The sequence below is a fragment of the Herpailurus yagouaroundi genome, unplaced genomic scaffold (genome assembly GCF_014898765.1).
Source record: "Herpailurus yagouaroundi ecotype Mexico unplaced genomic scaffold, PumYag 162, whole genome shotgun sequence".
Taxonomy (NCBI): domain Eukaryota; kingdom Metazoa; phylum Chordata; class Mammalia; order Carnivora; family Felidae; genus Herpailurus; species Herpailurus yagouaroundi.
In genome coordinates, this window is record NW_024412403.1 from 71,776,913 (window position 1) to 71,798,439 (window position 21,527).

Genomic DNA, 21,527 nt, shown 5'->3' on the forward strand with positions numbered 1-21,527 from the left:
ACAAAAAATAACAGAGACTAGATATTTAATAGCCTACTTCAACCTTTAAAAATTTAATTATATAGGCCAGAAAAAAATGCTTATGGGAAGTATCAAGTAAAAAGAGCTTAAAATAAAACTATGTAATTATCATGACCATAAAAATACCAGATGTGAACACAAAAGGCAAAAAGACCAATATGATTTTTACAGTGGTGGAATTATGACTAGAATAAGATATTCTTTAGCTTCTGAGAAATGTGGAATGAAAAATACTTTATCAAAATATTATAAAACCCTGGGACTGTGCTATTTTGAGTAACACTTGAAAAAAACTGGTCTGGCAACGTGCTTACAACAAAAAGACTTAATAGTAAACTTTTATACTTGTAAACTTAATAGTAAGCATCCAGTAAATAATGTTAAATTAAGATAACGAGGTAAGAAATGTAACAGAGAAATATTGTACAAATAATAAAAGTTATTACCTAGAAAAATAAAAACATGCAAATCGCAATTTTAAAATACATTTTTAATCAAGCAAAAGTGAGCCCCAACTAAAAAAGGCACATAATTTAACCTGCAAAACACAACATGTACAAGTATTATACAACAGACCTCTTTAAAGCCAATGCAGTTTACAGTAGAAGAACAATATCTAGAGTCTGCAAGAATGCTGCTCTGGTGTTAGGGTGACTTGTACGCCCTGACAAAGAAAAGAGACCTGAACCTTTTCAGTGATTCTTAGTTTTTACATCAAAACCGTATTTTCACATTACCTTACCCTTGCTAATGGTCCAGATTCTTCAACACACTGTTCTTCTGGGACTGCCACTGGTTTACTTTGCTCAGTTGCAAAAGGCTGGTCAGCTCCATTTTTATAGTGGTTTGATAAAGGTATCTTTGGTTCTAACCACTCGATTGTCGTTCCTGATGAAGTAAGAGAAAACTTTCGCTGAAACTTGCTCATAATCTGGAAAGTTCAGCAGATGTGGATTTTATTAAACGATTTTGTTTTGAGCCCACAAGACTAAAAGCAATTCAAGCTGTTAAGACACTCCGCAAAACGGCCACTTGTATCTCATTAGCATGAGCACCATGATTGGGTATTTTACCACAGAGCAGCTTGCAACTTGAAATCATATACCTTTTAAAAGAATCAACCCTGAATAGGACTGAACAACTTCTTGGGCAAATCCGGAAACCATAATGTATTCCCACCTTTCATAGTTGATTTGTTACCCTTTCTGTAAAAATACCTAACTGCATTAGGATTTAAGGAGTCACAATTACAGGAGGAGCCTGGAAGCATGCAACAGTAAAATTTTCTTCATTTTGGGACTGAATCTTATCCTCAGTAGCAATTTTCTAACCATTCAAGATAACCACCTTGAGCTAATATAACTGCAAATATATGTCCATTCCTCTTTTTTTCAATCATATAAAAAAGGTCCATATACTTTTAAACTGAAAGGCTCTTCTACTGAATAAATAATAGGTGACCTAGTGAAAGACAGTGGTCACATTTAGAGACCTGTCATCTTCTCAATTAATGACTCAAATGTCTCTTATTACCCTCAACTAGTATAACAAAGTGGATTCTATGCCTAATCAATAATGGAAAATGTTCCATTTGATTTCAGAGGCTGATCTAGGTTTCACAGAAGCTTGATTATTAGAGTCCTACAGTAAGGGATGCTCAGACTACCTACCACAGCAGAAATTACAAATGTGAGGGAATTTACTTGAAATGCCAGACTTTAGTACAGGGATAAATTATGAAATACCTACTAAGCTACTAGAGCCTTGCCACTCAGTTGTCTCATTTGGCACTGGGGGTGGGTATTCATGATTGGGGGAATGCCCTGGGTAAGTTCTAGGGGCCAGTTTAAAAATCCCAAAGAAATCAAAACATTTTGCTCCTATGTTAAAATGTTCATTCTTTTTAAAAAATGTTTATTTATTTATTTTAAGAGACAGGGACAGACAGAGAAGGAGTGCAAGCAGGGGAGGAGCAGAGAGAGGGAGAGAATCCTAAGCAGGCTCCACTCAGTGCAGAGCCTGATGCGGGGCTTGAACCCACGAACCGAGAGATCATGACCTGAGCTGAAATCAAGAGTTTGACGCTTAACTGACTGAGCCACCCAGGCACCCCTGAAATGTTTATTGTAAATATCAATATCTAGATGTCATTACTTATAAAGATAAGTATACACAAACACTAAATATAATGGATCTGTTTTAAGAGACTGCTCAACCAGAGGTGCCTGGGTGGCTGAGTCGGTTAAGTGTCTGACATTGGCTCAGGTCATGATCCCATGGTTCATGAGTTTGAGCCCTGATACATTGGGCTCCGTGCTGAGAGTGCACAGCCTGCTTGGGATTCTCTCTCGCCCCCTCTCTCTGCCCCTCCCCCATGCTCTCTCTCTCTCTGTCCCTCTCTCTCAAAATAAAAAAAAATTTAAAACAATATATATTAAAAGGGCGCCTGGGTGGCTGAGTCAGTTAAGTGTCTGACTTCAGCTCAGGTCATGATCTCATGGTTCATGGGTTTGAGCCTGGCATCAGGATCTGTGCTGAGCTTAGAGCCTGAAGCCTGCTAAAGATTCTGTGTCTCCCTCTCTCCCTTCCCCTACCCCACTCATGCTCTGTCTCTGTCTCAAAAACAAATAAACATAAAAAAAAATTTTTAATAAAAAAATACATATATTAAAGATTAAAAAAAATAACAGATTGCTCAACTGATTGGAAACCACAATACTCTTTATCAAACCAATCATCCGGTCTCAGGACCCCCCCCAAATCAATGATCCTTATGGGACTAAACACTAATTTAAGCTTAGATTTGATTTCTTGTGTTATCTCAAAATTTGAGTGAAAAGATAATTCAGTTTTTCTTTCCACGGTTATATTTTTATTCTCAAGTGACTAAAGAATAAATTTCTACAGACCTAATTTGAAAAACATGACCATTTACGGTAAGAAGTACCAATACTAGTTAATCAATTCCACCACACATCCACAAATCCATGCTCCAAAACATAGTAATGAGAACAACTTTTAAATATTTCTGTAAAGTTTAGTCTGTTTCATTTGTTAATTAAAAATGCAAATTTAGGGGCACCTGGGAGGCTCAGTCAGTTGAGCATCCCAACTCTCGATTTCAGCTCAGGTCATGTTCTTACGGTTCATGGGTTCAAGCCCTGCAGCTGGCTCTGTGCTGTGTCAGCATACAGCCTGCCTGGAATTCTCTCACCCTCTCTCTCTGCCCCTTCCCCACTCACTCTCTCTGTCTCTCAAAATAAATAAACTTAAAAAAAATGCAAATTTATATTGTACATGTTTCACTAATCATGAAGCAATCATTTAGAAATATAATTATGTATTAAACTACACAAATGAAATTTCTAAGAATTAAAAAAATTATATAGTATTTAATTAATCAAGGATTAAGCATCTAGTATCTAGCAGTGTGCTACTTGATGTGCTTTGCAAAAATTACATACCATCAACTGGAAATAAACTTTCATTTCCCTAACAAATTATTATTACCAACACTAGAATTAAACCAAATTTCATAGCTCAAGGTAACTCATCCCATGTTCAACACAGAACAGTTAAGTAAACCAAAGATCTATCCCTTCAAAGGAACATAATGCAGCCAATAAAAATTATATTTACCAAAAGCATAACATAAATTGTAAAATATACTTGATATTAAGTGAAAAGTATAAGATAAAAATATATTTTTTCTAATAAAAATGGTGTAAAACAAAAACTAAGAAGGAAAGAAAACTTGGTGGGGTATGCACTAATATTAACAGTGGCAGTTTCTGGTTGGTAGGATAATGCAGGATTTGTTTCTTTTTTCAATTGTATAATAGTTCCTAAAATTTTTTACAATGAGTGTCTGTTGCTCTACTATAGGAGAAAATTTTTATTGGACTTCTTACAATTCTTCCAAGGCCCCAGTGCATGTTCACAACTCACAACTTAGGTATCTTATCTCTTTGGAACATCCTCCAGTCTCTCCCCACCCCCCCTAAGCTAATTGTTTTTTTAGCTTTTCTAGGCATTTCCCAGACCTTTTTCTGTCAGAAGTATTGGTCCATTTATATATTCTCCCCAAGCATCTTGTTTCTATTATAAGCAACACATTCCATATTACAGTTAAGTATTTACATGTTCATCCCCAAGTGAACTATGAGTTCCTTAAGGGAAACAAACATAGCTTACTGGCCTGTATAATACTGCCCTGACCTATACCTACAATTAACATTAAACATAGTTTGTTAGCTTGAAATATTGATTTAGGTGGGCATACATTTGAGAATGGAAGCTGTATTATACCCACATCAAGATCTGACTATGGTAAACTTTTTTCTGGGCAGAGACTCATTATCTTTCTAAAATATCTTTCTTTCACAAAGGGGTTAATTGGGTAAGAGAACAATAAATTGTGAACCACTAAGTTACTACTATTTATTAAAACAGTGTGATGCAGATGGAGGAGTTGGGGAGATGTTGTTAAAAGGGTACAAACTTGCAACTAGAAGATGAATAAATTCTGGAGATATAATACACACCATAGTGATTATAGTCAAAATACAGTATTACATACTTCAAAGTTGCTAAGTGACAAGATCCTAAATGTTCTCATGACAAAAAAGTATTAATTATGTGATATGATTGAGGTGTAGGCTTCAGTGGTAATCATGTTGCAATATGTATAAAATCAACATGCTGTGTACTTTAAACCTACGCAATGTTATATGCCAATTATATCTCAATAAAGAAAAATGTGATTTTATTCATCTCATTTAATAGAAAACCTCATTTTTTGTCCTCCCACACAGTAAAATTATTTTCCCCAGTAGATTAATTCCAACAAATAAGTGCTCTCAAATGCTAGATGTACACCTTCTTTTCAAACTAAAAAGTAACTGATAGACTTTAATATCTATATCTCAATATGGATATAATGAACTGTGGACTAAACAAAAAGTTAAGAAATGGTCCCAATATTTCTACTAAAGTCAACTGGATGAATAATGATGCCACCAATATTAACAGAAATATAGGAGATGTGGGTTTTGAGTTCAATTTTCAACATGTGGAGTTGAGGTCTCCAAAGGGATATTCAACTATATTAAACATTAGGCCTAAAATCAATTTAGATATGAAAAAGGACACAATAAAAAGACTTTCTTTAATATTAAGGTGATAAGTAAAAACCAAGAGGCTCCTTGGGCACCTGGGTGGCTCAGTTACACGCCTGGTTACACGTCTGACTCAGTCTCAGCTCAGGTCATGATCTCACATTTCATGAGGTCACAGCGCGGAGTCTGCTTGGGATTCTCTCTCTCCCTCTCTTGCTGCTCTTCCCCACTTGCTCTCAAAATAAATAAATAAACTTAAATAAATAAATAAAAATAAAAACCAAGAGGCTCCCTGCTTTCCTTTCTTTCTTTTTTTAGTTAAGCCTTGTTAGGAATTAGAACAAATGCAATCTTTCCATGTGTAAGCCCTTAATGTGAAGCCCTACTTTTAATCTACAACTTACCTGAAGACAGTGAGCCCTTCTGATGTGATGCGTGCTGTAACTGCAGAATATGAAAGCAATCGTTTAAGCAGTTCATAGTCGCCATGGAAGTAGCTTTGAGCATTAAGAGATCCTGGTCCAAGGAACTAAGATGGCCAGAAGCAGGAAGGCATTCAATTCGCCTAATTAAGTCTCTTTGTTGTCCTTCAGCATGAGACATCATCTAAGGGAAACAACAGTTCTGTGTGTCCCACTCATGATTTCTGTGTATCACATATACATACAGTTTCCATTTTAATTACCATATTCAGTTTCTGAGCCATTTTTGGCATATATTAGGCTTAGAAATCTATTTCAAATTTGGCTATTCTCAATTAGTGAGCACTTAATAGTGCAACTGTGCAAAAGATGAGGACCTTTGGCAGCCACACTTTTTCTTTGGAAGCAACAAAGCTCAAAAGCCTTGACAAACCTTTTATTAACAGTATACATTTGTACAAGCTATCAAAAAAATATTCTGGATCATCTTCAATAGCATCATTAAATACATCATTACAAAGTAAAATTAGTTCCCAGTCTGGGCTCTTAAGCTCTTTCTTCTCAGCACCCCTAGTTAGGCTCAATCTGAACATACTTTGAAAACATGATGGTTTCCCTGCTTCCTTTTCTCTTAATCTAACTTTCTGGTCCCATTAGCCTGACTGTGGAGCAAGTGCTGTATGTATATACATATACTTTTCAGGTTAAAAGAGTTTAATACACTCTGCTTTGATCAAGAGCTCTGTACACTTTTCCTAACAGAGCTAATAGAATAACAATTCTTGATAAACAACCCAATATTTTTAAATGAAAACTGAATTTATTATGCTTAATTACTTTATTGAATGTACTATGCTTAATTACTTAATTGTGAGCAGAAGTCTCTCAGATTGCCTATCTTTTGGACACTATCTTAATTCACATTGAAATGTGGAGAGACTCAGCTTTCAGAGGCTCTGTTTCAGATGATTTTTTTTTTATTTATTCATTTTGGTGGGGGGGAGGAGAGGAAGGAAGGGAATGAGTAGGGGAGGGGCAGAGAGAGGAAGAGAGACAGAATCCCAAGCAAGCTCTGCGCCATCAGTGTAAAGCCCGATGTGGGGCTTGAACTCACAAACCATGAGATCATGACTTGAGCTGAGATCAAGAGTCAGATGCTTAACCAACTGAGCCACCCAAGCACCCCCCAGATGACTTTTAATACAGTTCATCAGAGGGCTAGTTAAAGAGAGATGCAAATATCCTACCAAAGAAATCCAGTGTGCCATACATGAAATAGCCCCTGAAAGCATATGTCACAGTAATGGCTCAAACATTCATTCTTATCAGAAAAAAAAAGGGTTTTAAGTGAAAACTGTGGATATGAAGATATCCAAATGTACACATTTATACATGCATATATATGTGTGCTTTGTGTATGTTTTGTATATAAATTTTAGGACTAACTTCCAGTAATCCAAACTTATGAATAAGTGCAACCACTATGGCCAATGTTTGGCAATATTTACTAGAGTTAAATATACAGAGTTAGGGGTACCTGGGCAGCTCAGCTGGTTAAGTGTCTGACTCTTGATTTCGGCTCAGGTCATAATGTCATGGTTTGTGAGATCGAGCCCCACATGGGCTCTGTACTGACAGCGTGGAGAATGCTTGGGATTCTCTCTTGCCTTCTCTCTCTCAGAATAAGTAAACTTAAAAAAATATAGAGAGAGTTAAATAATTATAACTTATGATCGAACAATTACACTCTTATATATGTAACCAACCGATATATAGATATGTATATATATGTTCAGCCCCACCACCCAACCTTGAGGGAGGGGAGGGGCTGGAGGATGAATTAATCACTAACAGCCAATGATTCAGTTGATCATGCCTACCTAATGAAGCCTCCATAAAAAACCCAAATGGAGGAAGCTCAGAGAGCTTCTGGTTAGTGAACACTTGGAGGTACTAGGAGGGTGGAGCTTCCATGACATTTCCCCCATATCTGGCTCTACACATCTCTTATATCTGTCTGTTCCTGAGTTATTTATAGTGTTGAAATTAAATTAAATTCTAGAACACACAGCTGGTGTCCACAAAGATTAGAAAATTGCTTGGTGGGCAGCGGGGGGGCAGGGAACTCCATACATTCGGTGGCCAGAGTACATAAGTGTAGAGTGTTATTGTATAGCATGGGACAAACACGGGAATGTTTTTTCTTTACAGAATGACTATTAGAAACTATAGATATTCACACTTGGAGATATGTGGTAGACATTTCCTAAAAATTAAATAAAATAAACCTATTACTTCAAGAAAAGCCAACAGTATTTACTGCCAATTTTAAAATCTGAGATTTAAAATGAAAAGAATTTTGGAAAACCTTTATCTGTTACCAGAAGCTTGGCAACTTCCCAATATTGAAAGCCTTTTCTAATGAGATCAGTGAGGATGCTAATGAATAGGAATTTTTGATACTGTATGATAATACAGATTAACATTTGCAAGACCTGCATAACTCTGTAAGACAGTATTTTCCAAATGACTAATGCATGATGTACAAAATCAGACAGAGATTAAAGATACATTCAAAGTGCAAGACAATCCGATAGATTTTGATGTAACAGAATATGAAAAGTTCAAGGATATATATTTGATTCCACACTGCATCGAACATTTAAGAAACTACTACTGTCAAGTTTTCATGCAGTACCAAAGAATAGCCATAATTATTTTAAAAGGCTATTAAAATATTCCTCTACTTTCCAAATCACATACTTGTATGAGGTCACTCACTACACAGATATCTAAAAGCTCTACTAAATTTAAGTCAGGAATATTTAGAACCTAACAACTATATCTTTTACTAACTAAAATTATTTGGTACTCAATTTGAAAGGGGGAAATAGTGAGGCAAGGCAACATCAAGGATTTAACTATTCTATTATCGTGTATGTTTGGAATTGTCTACATATATCTTTTTTTTTTTTTAAGTCACTTGTTTGGCCATATAGTCTTCACAATAGACTTAAAATCCATTTTGAGGGGCGCCTGGGTGGCTTGGTCGGTTGGGCGTCCGACTTCAGCTCAGGTCATGATCTCACGGTCCGTGAGTTCGAGCCCCGCATCGGGCTCTGTGCTGACAGCTCAGAGCCTGGAGCCTGTTTCAGATTCTGTGTCTCCCTCTCTCTCTGCTCCTCCCCTGTTCATGCTCTGTCTCTCTCTGTCTCAAAAATAAATAAACGTTAAAAAAAGTTTAAAAAAAAAAAAAACATTTTGATCATGTTACATCAAAGGAGTCTATACTTCTACTTGAGAAATGAAAGATAGACTGCAAAATAAGAGTGTACCCAGGAAATGGTAAAGAAACGCAGGGCATCACCTATATAACCAGGGAATCTTCATGACTTAAAAATTGTCTCAGCATAGTAGACAGAAAACATTTGAGTGCCCCAGAAAACACAAACAGGATTCAATTTCTTTCGTGATAAAACCAAGCAAGTTAGATTATTTTGTGCATTTTTACTTGGACTTCAATTCATACTTACTTCTCTGACTTCCACAAGATGGTCTGGAGGTAAGTGAGCTCTTTTGTTCACTGATTGTAGTTTGGAATGTCCAACATTAAAAAAAGAAATGGCATTTTGACTTGGTCTCCTCTGGGATATAGGAGAATTACCACTAGATGCAAGTGAGAAGCTCCGTGATTTCAGAGGAGGATTATTCTATTAGACAAAACAAAACCATTCATTTTCAAAAACTTTAGGCTAACCCTCACCTATTTTATATATATATATATATATATATATATATATATAATATATACACACACATATATATGTATATATATGTATATATGTATATGTATGTGTGTGTGTATATATATATATATATATATACACACACACACACACTTTAGGCTTACACATGAATAGTTTTAAAAGTTAAATTAACCAGAATTGACTATAAGAACATTTCTGAAAACGATAAAATTTAAGACACCCAAAGTTTAAACATGTGACACATCCAAAAGTAAACTTATAATTTACTTAGAAAATTAATTCCAGGTTTGTACTGTCAAGAATATTTTTTCATATTTTACAAATATAGAATAAACTTCTAATTTCAGATTTGTAAACACACTGATTGAAGCAAAATGTACTCAGCAATATTCAATATAATACATTTTCTAATATAGCATGCAAGTGTCTTTGGAATAAGCTAGTACTTTCTGATCACTGCCAATGATTGCAATCTTGTAGTATGAGTAAAGCTCTTGTGATGAATTTCCTGAAGACTGGGCAGTAGGCCTAAATCACAAACAACTTTTTAAAATTTATTTATGGGAAAAAAAAAAACCTGGGGAAAAAAATCTTTTTTAAGTCAAGCTATTACCCAGGTATGGAATCCTTTAACGATGCTGCCTAGATGTTACTTTTTAGAGATCTCTAACCTCGGATTTCAAGTACTGAGACCATCCTGTCCGTCTTAAAAAATAAAAAATATTCCAAAGATATACAAATGATCAATAAACACATGGAAGGATGTTCAACATTACTAGTCATTACGGAAATGAAATCAAAACCATAGTGAGATTCTACTTCACATATACCAAGATGCCTATTACAATAAAAAAAAAGAAGGTGGGGGGCAATAACAAGTATTGGTGAGGATGTGGAAAAACTGAAACCTTCATACATTGCTGGTGAGAATGTGAAATGGTTCAGTCACTCTGAAAAAGTTTGGTGGCTCCTCAAAAAGTTAAACAGAGTACCACCACATGACCCAGTAATTCCACTGCTAAATATACATCTCACTGAAATCATGAATTCTCACAAAAACCTATATACAAGTGTTATTCATAATGACCACAAAATGGAAACAACCCAAATGCCCACCAGCTGATGAATGGATAAACATCCTGTGGTGTATTCATAATTGGAATATTATTTGCCCATAAAAATGAATAAAATATGATACATGCAATAACATGAATGAACCTTGAAAACATTACATGTACATAAAAGACCAAAGAACAAATAGAACTGGGGATGCCTGGGTGGCTCAGTTGGTTGAGCATCCAACTCTTGATTTTGGCTCAGGTCATGATCTTATGGTTGTGAGAGATCAAGCCCCACATTGAGCTCTGTGCTAAGCATGGAGCCTGCTTGGGAGTCTCTCTCCCTCTCTTTCTGCCTCTACCCCACTTGTGCTCTTTTTCTCTCTAAGTAAATAAACATTAAAAAAAAAAAGTAAAACTGAACATACAATAAAATTTGCTTTCTTTTTTGAAAATTTTTAAAAACTTTTAAAATGTATTTATTTTTGAAAGACAGAGAAAGCAACTGGGGGAGGGGCAGAGGGAGAGAGAGAATCCCAAGCAGACACCCCACTGTCAGCCTGGAGCTCAACATGGGACTCAAACTTATGAACCATGAGATCATGACCTGAGCTGAAACCAAGAGGTGGCTGCTTAACCACCTGAGCCACCTGAGTGCCCAATAAAATTTGCTTTCTAACTCTAAAAAAAATTAAGCAAAATATAAGAAGCCAGACACAAAAAACCACATATTGTATGATTCTGTTTGTATAAAAGGCCCAGAATGGACAAATCCATAGAAACAGAAAATAGTGTTTGCCAGGGGCTTGGAAAGGGGAGAATAGGGAGTGACTGCTCATGGATATGAGTTTTTGGAGGGTGATGGGAACTAGATAGTTGCGATGGTTGCACAATCTTGTGAATATATTAAGACCAATGGAATTGCACACATTAAAGGGCAAACTGTAGGGGTGCCTGGGTGGCTCAGTCGGTTAAGCATCTGACTTTGGCTCAGGTCATGATCTCATGGTTTGTGAGTTCGAGCCCCACATCGGGCTCTATGCTGTCAGCACAGAGCCTGCTTCAGATTCTGTGTCTCCTTCTCTCTCTGCTCCTCCCCCACTCACATGTGCATGCTGTCTCTCTCTCTCTCAACATAAATAAACATTAAAAAAAATTCAAAGGGTAAATTTTATGGTATGTGAATAGTCCCACAATTTAAAGACATAAAAAAATACAATAGAATATTCTTTTCCCCATTTTTATGCATTAATATCGTATATGAAATCCACATACCTTTCCAATAGCTTCAGTGTGATGTTGTGTACATATCTGAAGTCTGCTAACCCAATGTTGTCGCTCTTTAGCATCTGTGGCTGATAAAAAGAATCTAAAAGTTATTCACTTTTGTATTTATTTTTGGAATAATTAATTGTCTACAGCATGAAGAACAGATCACTTAAAATCAGGGATTGGCCTTACTCTCCCTAGAGCAAACATAGCAATGAGGGAAGAAAAAGGCCCAAGCATCAACTTTGGTAGGTAACACAGTAGCTGGATGTGATGTGGATATTTCAGAAGGAGAATGAATTACATGCAACTAGACATGGATGAGATTTGACATGTCTTAAGTTTCTCATAAAAATATGCTCTCATTTAAAAAAGATAACTTTTATTAAGCATCTGATATATACTAGATATTTTTGTATCTTTTGCAAGATGCTCAGTTAGGATTACCATTGTATTTTATGTGTATTAATTAAATAAAAAACACAAATTAAATTTATCTAAACAAAAGTTATATTTTTAAAATAAATATGAACATTTTAATAAATCCCAACTTTTGTTATTAGTTACTAAAAACCTCAAAGAGGGCATGCAAACTAAGTCAAGAAAGGGGTTAAATATAATCCATGGAAGACATAAAAAAATATCATTTAGAGGGGTGCCTGGGTGGCTCAGTCAGTTATGCATCTGACTTCAGCTCAGGTCATGATCTCATGGTTTGTGAGTGAGTTCGAGCCCCATATTGGGCTCTGCAGTGACAGTGCAGAGCCTGCTTGGAATCCTCTCTCTCCCTCTCTCTCTCTGCCCCTGTTGTGCTTATGCTCTCTCTCTCTGTCAAAATAAATAAATAAACTTAAAAAACTATATCATTTAGAGAAGCCTATGTTTTTAGATTGTTCAGTAATCAGGGTTTTACGCACACAAATATTTTACAGGAGCCAATCGTAAACACACTTGTTCATTGTGCCATTTGAAAAAAGTTATTTATTAAAAGAGATTTCACAAATTCTTGTAGCAATTCTAAGATTTTGGATATTATACCTACATCATTGATGAGAGTGGTTTCTGTTTCAAAAACCCAAATGAAAGCAGGGAAGTACATCAACTTCTCAAGGGAAGAAGAAAATCACACTATTAACTCTCATATCTCGATCATACCTCTGAGTTTATACTGTTCCCCGCTGGCAGCATTTACAGTGAAAGTGTGAGAGTCCTCATCACTAGGTGATATTACAGCTCCTGCAAGCTGCAAAGTACCTCTGGGTTTTTGATTTCTAGACTGTTCATTCACAAAGTACTCCAATAACCCAGCTTCATTGTTTAAAACAAAAAACCTGTAATGAAAAAAAAAAGTCATAATTTTTAAAAATTCTCCTTGTCAAACTAAAGCAAAATAAGTTTCAATCACTACGCTTTGGAGTTTTTGCTATTAAAAAAATAAAATTCAAAAGCAGTTCAAGAAGCACTTGGAAACACTTGGTTGAAATTCCTAGCAATAAGCTTACTGAAAAATTGAATGAGTTTAATAAATGATATAAAATTGGGGCACCTGGATGGCTCAATAGGGTTAAACATCCAACTTTGGCTCTGGTCATGATCTCAGGATTCATGGGTTCAAGCCCCACATTGGGCTCTGTGCTGACAGTTAGGAGCCTGGAGCTTGTTTCAGATTCCATGTCTCCCTCTCTTTCTGCCCTCCCCCTCGCACTCTCTCTCTCTCTCTAAAATAAACATTAAAAAATTTTTAATAATAAAATGAATGAATGAATGAATGAAGGTATAAAACCTTCAACAGAGGGAGAGGCATTTAATAGGGAAGAGGCATACCAGATTATGCAAAAGGAAACAAAAGTTAGAGTACCCTTTCAGAGGAAGATTTCACTCCAGAATTCATTAATGGGGAAGGTACACTGCCCAAAGACAAATGGTAGTGAGAATTTTTATTTAAAATTCACTGGAGAGGCACTTGGGTGGCTCAGCTGGTTAAGCATCTGACTTTGGCTCAGATCATGATCTCATAGTTTGTGAGTTCAAGCCCCAAATTTGGCTCTCTGCTGTCAACGCGGAGCCTGCTTCGAATCCTCTGTCTCCCTCTCCCTCTGTCTCTTTCTCTCAAAAATAAAGAAACATTTAAAAAAAGAATTCACTGCAAACAAATCAAAATATGAACTCTGAGGATAACTAAAGGATGGGTAAGAAAATGAATCTGATTTAAGATTTAATCAGTGAAATACACAATGAGAATAATGTCAGGGTAGAAAGATTTTGTGAGTGTATCATGAAATAGGTCACAACTTAAGACTACTTATCCTGTTTAAAAATGTAAAAGCTGCAACTGGAGATGCAGAAGCATAAGGAACTTGAAACTAAATGATGAAATACTGATACACTTTGGAAAAGAATTTGATGTTCTGATTTGGTTCCAGATTAACTACTTTAGGAAATATATTAATTCAGATTCCAATTTAAGTAATACAATAGTTCTTTTTTTTTTTAATCTAAAAAGTCTTAATTAAAAAAATTAATGTTTGTGTTCAGAGCAGTTTGGCATTCTACCGGTTACTGTATTCCATTAACACTAGACAATTTGATCCAGTTCAAGGTCCTAGAAGATACTGTCTTAAGCAACAGGCAACCATATCAACCATATCAAACTGGGAGAAAATGAATCAGCCTTCTATTCAAGGAAAGAAAAACTGCTCAGAAGCAAGCAAAAGTTGAAAGTGGTTGCCTGAGATGGGAGATGGAAAAGCAAAGAGCTATTGTTTCTCTTGTTCATCTTTTAGCATGCTTCTAATTTTTAGAATTATGTTCATGGGGCGCCTGGGTGACTCAGTTGGTTAAGTGTCCGACTTAGGTTCAGGTCATGATCTCATGGTTAGTGAGTTTGAACCCTGCGTTGGGCTCTGCACTGACAGTTTAGAGCCTGAAGTCTGCTTCAGATTCTATGTCTCCCTCTCTTTCTCTGCCCCTCCCCTGCCTGTGTGCTCGCTCACTCGCACTCTCTCTCTCTCTAAAATAAACAAACCTAAAAACTAAACTAAAATAATGTTCACGTATTTTGATTTTAAAAATTACTATTTTTGAGAGCTTTTATGTTTCCATTTCTTTAATTACTAGAAGAATTAAACACTTTTTCATGTGTTTATGGACCATCCAGTTCTATTTAGTGAACTGCTCATCACACTTTGCCCATTTTTAATAGGGTTATCTTTATTTTCCAAAATATTTGAAGAAATTATTTGAATTAACACAAGATAGTCACTGACATTATCTTCAATTTCTAAAACATAAGCATAAAACATAAAATGCACATATGAATCTGCTATTTTCTGAATGTGTCCCCTCAAACTTTTATGTTGAAATCTTAACCCCTAAGGTAACAGTATTAAGAAACAGACCCTTAAGAAGCCTCATGAATGAGATTAGTGCCCTTGTAAGACCCAAGAGCTCTTCCTTGACTCTTTTTCAGCCATCTGAGAATACAAGAAGTCTATGATAGGAAAAGGGTCCTCACCCAACAATGCTGGCACTCTGATCTTGAACTTCCAACCTCCAGAACTATGAGAAATGTTTATAACTCACCCTGTATATAAGTCATTCTGTAGTATTTTGTTATAGCAACACTAATGCACTAAGAAATGAATCTACCTCAAAAAATTTCATCGAATAAACAGGAGTGGGGTAGTATGTAAGCAATCTCTTCAAATTGTATGGAATTTGCATTATATTTCAATAAAGCTGTTAAACAAAAAGAACAAACAAAAATGAAAGGAAGGAAGGAAGGAAAAAGAAATCTCTTTTCACTGTTCTAAACAGTAAGTACAATTCATTTCAAATAACCAAGGAAAATACTGGTCTCTTCTCTCAAAAGCAGTCAAAGCAAATTCAGAGTAGAATGTTTGGAAATCTCAAGTTTGCTGCGAACAATTTATCTCAAAAGCACTACCACAAATTTACAATATGGGAGGCACCCACCTAGATACACAGAAAATAATGGTGAGGAGGGACTGGTGAAATGATAGAAATAGCCAATAACTATGGTGATTATAGTCAATAATACTGTATTGCATACTTGAAAGTTGCTGAGAGTAGATCTTAAAAGTTCTCATCACACACAAAAAAGTTTTGTAACAATGCATGGTGACGAGGTTAGCTAGACTTATTGTGGTGATCATTTCACAATATATACAGATATATCAAATCATTGTTGCACACCTGAAACAAATATAATGTTACATGTCAATTATAACTCAATAAAAAAAATGAGGGACACCTGGGTGGCTCAGTCGGTTAAATGCACAACTCTTGACTTTGAGGTCACAATGTCATGGTTCATGAAATCAAGCCCCACATCAGACTCTACACTGACGGCATGGAGCGTACTTGGGATTCTCTCTCTCCTTCTCTCTCTACCCCTTCCCTGCTTGTTCTCTCTCAAAATAAGTAGATAAACTTAAAAAAAGATAGTTAAGTAAGCCAATAACTGATCATTTTTTATTTTTTTTTGAGAGATTAAGAGAGAAAATGCAAGTGTGAGAAGGACAGAGAGAGAGAGAGGGAAAAAGAGAATCTTAAGCAGCCTCCACACCCAGTGAGGGACTTGATCTCACAACCATGAGATCATGACCTGAGCCCAAATCAAAAGTTGGATGCTTAAATGATGACTGACCTACCCACTACCCCTGATCTTTTTCATACCAAGATAATGCTATTGGCCCACTGGCATAATAGAGCAATTTGGGCTATCTTTCATCATACATAGTTTAATCTAAATGTTCCCCCTTTATCCCTTCTATGGGGAGAAATTTTACAAGATGTTTAGTTTGGAGATAGAGAGGCAATCTACATAGTGAGAAAATTTAACAAACCTATATTTCCCAGAAGGTAACTGACTCTTGATGGAGGCATTCTGAGCAAGTTGGCCTAACCAATAAACTAAACCAATAAAGAAAATGTAGAAACAAAGATTAAATGTAACAGGGAAACAAGATTTAGCATGAACCCTGACAGGCAGAAAAATTCAGCTAAGTTGTTAAAAGAAAATACTGTTAAAATTGGCAAATAATTGTTTACTTTTTTGCAGTAAAAATTGTCATTTTGGGGAAATGACTTATCTTTGAAATAACCAACAACGTAAAATGAAGTATCATCAAAATACAACTTTAATCTAAAAACATTCTGACTTTGAAGTCTATCTTATAACAACAAAAATAAACTTTAGAGAAATTTTTGTAAGGAAAGGCAGCCATGTGCAACCAGTGGCCAATGGATCTTTTTGGTGGGCCTTTATGCAATGATAAACACCTGTGACTTCTTCCCATGGTCTCAAGTTGCCACTGACCTGAAATGCCATCTTGAAAATATACCAACTTTGATATATTTGTGTATGTTTTGGAGCTTTCTTACTCTGTTCCACTTCTGAGAGTTTCTCAGTATTATTCAATATTACAAGAATGAGTTGTTGATGGGGTGCATGGGTGGCTCAGTTAGTTAAGTGTCCAATTTCAGCTCAGAGCCTGGAGCCTGCTTCAGATTCTATGTCTCCCTCTCTCTCTGCCCCTCCCCTGCTTGCACTGTCTCCCTCTCTCTCTTTCTCTCTCTCAAAAATAAATAAACATTAAAAAAAATTAAAAAAAAAAACAAGAATGACAGTTGTTGGATGTTGGGGGAGAAAGTTAACCTATCTTGCTTTTAAGAAAGAGAACAAAGAACAGTGCTAAAAGCAAAGTGACATAACAATTTTAAAAATTAATAATCCATGTCATTTGAATGTATAAGCCTTCAAACAATTTTTAAAAACCTGAAATGAAAAATATAACATGAAAAAATTACCTTGACTTTGCTTTTGTTTTCTTAATAAAAGATGGAAACCTTGGAGAAGTGCCCTTCTCACTCAGTAGGGATGATTCCCTTCTAAGTTTTCATACTCAGCTTTGGCCTGTTTTATGATCTCCAACTTCCTACATGTCACTCTTATTTGGATTGCCTAATGTCACTTCCAAATAAACATAGCCCAAACTGCCATCTCTGTTAAATAATCACATTTTCACTCAGTGTTTCCATTCTTTAAAATGTCTGAAAATCATTCTTTCATAAATTATATACCATTTTCAAGTTGTTTAAGATAGGAAAGTAAGTTCAGCTCCTGTTAGGGGCACCTGGGTGGTTCAATTGGTTGAGCGTCGGACTTTGACTCAAGCCATGATCTTGCAGTTTGTGAGTTCAAATCCCACATTGGGCTCTGTGCTGACAGTTCAGAGCCTAGAGCCTGTTTCAGGTCTGTGTCTCCCTCTCTCTCTGCCCCTTGCACTCGTGCTCCATCTCTCTCTCTCAAAAATAAATAAACATTAAAAAATTAAAAAAAAAAATCAGGTCCTGTTATTCTATCACAGCCAAAAGTAGAAGCCTCAAAATGACATGTGAATTAGAAGCAACATGATAATAATGTAAAAACATAGACTTTGGAGTCAGAAGTATTTGGGTTCAAATTCCAGTATTACAATTTTTAAAAAGTTAAAAACCACAGTGAGATACCACTTCACACCTATTATGACGGCCATTATTAAGAAAAAAGAAAAAGAAAATAACAAGTGTTGGTGAGGATGTGGAGAAATGAGAACATTTGTGCACAACCAGTAGGAATGTAAAACGGTGCAGCAGCTATGGAAAATGGCACGGAAATTCCCCCAAAATTTAAATATAAAATTACCATATGATCCAGTAATTCCACTTCTGGGTATATATACAATAGACATGAAAGATGAGACTTGAACAAATATTTGCACAGCAATACTCATAACAGCATTACTCACAATAGCTAAAAGGTACAAGCAACCCACATGTCCATTGGCAGATTAATAGATAAATAAAGTATGGTACATATATTCAGTAGAATATTATTCAGCCTTAAAAAGGAAGGAAATTCTTTTTTTTTTTTTTTCAACGTTTATTTATTTTTGGGACAGAGAGAGACAGAGCATGAACGGGCGAGGGGCAGAGAGAGAGGGAGACACAGAATCGGAAACAGGCTCCAGGCTCTGAGCCATCAGCCCAGAGCCCGACGCGGGGCTCGAACTCACGGACCGCGAGATCGTGACCTGGCTGAAGTCGGACGCTTAACCGACTGTGCCACCCAGGCGCCCCAAGGAAGGAAATTCTAATACATGTTACAACACTGATAAACCTTGAAGACATTATACTCAGTGAAATAAGCCAGGCACAATATTTGTTCCTCTGTATGATTTCACTTTTATGAGGTAGGTATGTAGTCAAAGCACAGAGAAAGAAATTAGAATGGTGGTTGCCAAGGGCATGGGGGAGAGAGAAATGGGGAATTATTGTTTAGTGGGTACAGTTTCAGTTTCAGAAGATGCAAAAAGTTCTACAGATAGATAATGGTTATGAATGCACAACAATGAATGCATTTAGTGCCACTGAACTGAACATTTATACAAGGTTAAAATGATAAATTTTATTTTGTGTATATTTTCCCACAATAAAAAAAAAATAATAAAAGTTTAATCCCCTGCTTTGCAACTACCAATTCTACAAAGTATGTAAGATAGCTGGTTTTCCTTCTCACAGACTACCTGTATGACCTTGGGCTGGCTATTTAAACTCTCTAAGGTCCCAGAGAAGTTTGAGGATCCTGCACAAAACAGGCAACTAAACACAAATTTGTTTGCTGCCTCCAAACCATCCTAAAAGCCTAATCACCACAGGTATTTTAAAAAGCCCAAGGCAGGGGAACAAGTAATTATAACCCTAATATAATAGTAACTTTTGTCTCTTCAATGAGGTGTTGGTGAAACTGGACAACTACACGCAAACAAATGAAACTAGATCACTTTCTTATACCATATAAAATATAAATTCAGGGCACCTGGGTGGCTCAGTTGGTTGAGCCACCCACTCTTGATTTCAGCTCAGGTCGTGATCTCGCTGTTTGTGGGTTCAAGCCCCACATCAGGCTCCTGCTGACAGCACGAAGCCTGCTTGGGTTTCTCTCTCTCCCTCTCTCTCTCACAAAATAAATAAATAAACAAACAAACAAAAAAAACAACTCAAAATGGATTAAAGACTTAACTATAAGAACTGCAACCATAACACTTCCAGAAAAAAACATAGGCAGTAGGCTCTTTGACACTGGTCTTAGGAATATTATTTTGGATCTGTCTCTTCAGACAAGGACAACAAAAGCAAAAATAAACAACTGGGACTACATCAAACTAAAAATCTTTTATTTTTATTTATTTACTTGTTAAGTTTTTTAAATGTACATCCAAATTAGTTAGCATATAGTGCAACAATGATTTCAGAAGTAGATTCCTTAATGCCCCTTACCCATTTAGCCCATCCCTCCTCCCACACCCCCTCCAGTAATCCTGTTTGTTCTCCATATTTATGAGTCTCTTATGCTTTGTCCCCCTCCCTGTTTTTATATTATTTTTGTTTCCCTTCCCTTATGTTCATCTGTTTTGTCTCTTAAAGTCCTCATATGAGTGAAGTCATATGATATTTGTCTTTCTCTGACTGACTGATTTCACTTATCATAACACCTTCCAGTTCCATCCACGTCGTTGCAAATGGCAAGATTTCATTCTTTTTGATTGCCAAGTAATACTCCATTGTATATATATACCACATCTTCTTTATCCATTCATCCATCGATGAACATTTGGGCTCTTTCCATACTTTGGCTATTGTTGATAATGCTGCTATAAACATTGGGGTGCATGTGTCCCTTCAAAACAGCATGCCTATATCCTTTGGATAAATACCTAGTAGTGCAATTGCTGGGTCATAGGGTAGTTCTATTTTTAGTTTTTTGAGGAACCTCCATACTGTTTTCCAGAGTGGCTGCACCAGCTTGCATTCCCATTTTTTTTTTTTTTATTTTTAACATTTATTTATTTTTGAGAGAGAGAGAGAAAGAGAGACAGAGTGCAACTGGGAGAGGGACACAGAGAGGTGGAGACAGATCTAAGGCAGGCTCCAGGCTCTGAGCTGTTAGCACAGAGCCTGACGTGGGGCTCGAACTCACAAGCAGTGAGATCGTGACCGAGCCAAAGTCAGACACCCAACCGAGCCACCCAGGCACCCCTAAACTAAAATCTTTTGCATAGTAAAGAAACCCATCAACAAAATGAAAAGGCAACCTATTGAACGGGAGAAGATATTTGCAAATGATATATCCAATAAGGGTAACATCCAAATATATAAAGAACTCATAAAATTCAATATCAAAAAAACAAACAATCCAGTTAAAATATGGGCAGAGGACTTGAATAGAAATTTCTCCAAAAAAAGACATACAGATGGTCAACAGGCATATGAAAAGATGCTCAGTATCACTCAGGGAAATGCAAATCAAAACTACAATGAGATATCATCTCTACCTGTTAGAATGCCTACAATCAAAAACACAAGAAATAACAAGTGCTGGCAAAGATATGGAGAAAAAGGAACCCTCACTCATGCACTGTTGGTGGGAATGCAAACTGGTGCAACCACTGTGGAAAATAGTATGGAGGTTCCTCAAAAAATTAAAAATAGAACTGCCCTATGATCCAGCAATTGCACTACTGGGTATTTACCCAAAGAATAAAAAAACACTAATTCCAAGGGATACATGCCCCATGTTTATAGCAGCATTATTTACTGTAGCCAAGATATAGAAGCAGCCCAAGTATCCATCAACTAATGAATGGATAAAGAAGATGTGATATACATACATATACATACATACATACGTGTGTGTGTGTGTGTGTACTATTTGTGTATTATTTGGCCATACAAAAAGAATGAAATCTTTCCATTAGCAACAATATGGGTGAAGCTAGAGAGTATTATGGTAAGTGAAAAAAGTGAGTC

The 21,527-nt window shown here is 36.2% G+C and overlaps 1 protein-coding gene across 1 annotated transcript in view; it reads right to left on the reverse strand.

Annotated features, from left to right (window-relative positions):
* Nucleotides 1-21,527, reverse strand: part of OSBPL11 (oxysterol binding protein like 11) — an 86,534-nt gene that overhangs the window by 42,443 nt on the left and 22,564 nt on the right. The window contains exons 3-7 of the mRNA XM_040484786.1: nucleotides 12,810-12,985; nucleotides 11,661-11,740; nucleotides 9,094-9,270; nucleotides 5,543-5,744; nucleotides 764-909 (exon numbers count right to left, since the gene is read on the reverse strand). Coding sequence (XP_040340720.1) covers nucleotides 764-909; nucleotides 5,543-5,744; nucleotides 9,094-9,270; nucleotides 11,661-11,740; nucleotides 12,810-12,985 — 781 coding nt within the window. The remainder of the gene's footprint in view (nucleotides 1-763; nucleotides 910-5,542; nucleotides 5,745-9,093; nucleotides 9,271-11,660; nucleotides 11,741-12,809; nucleotides 12,986-21,527) is intronic.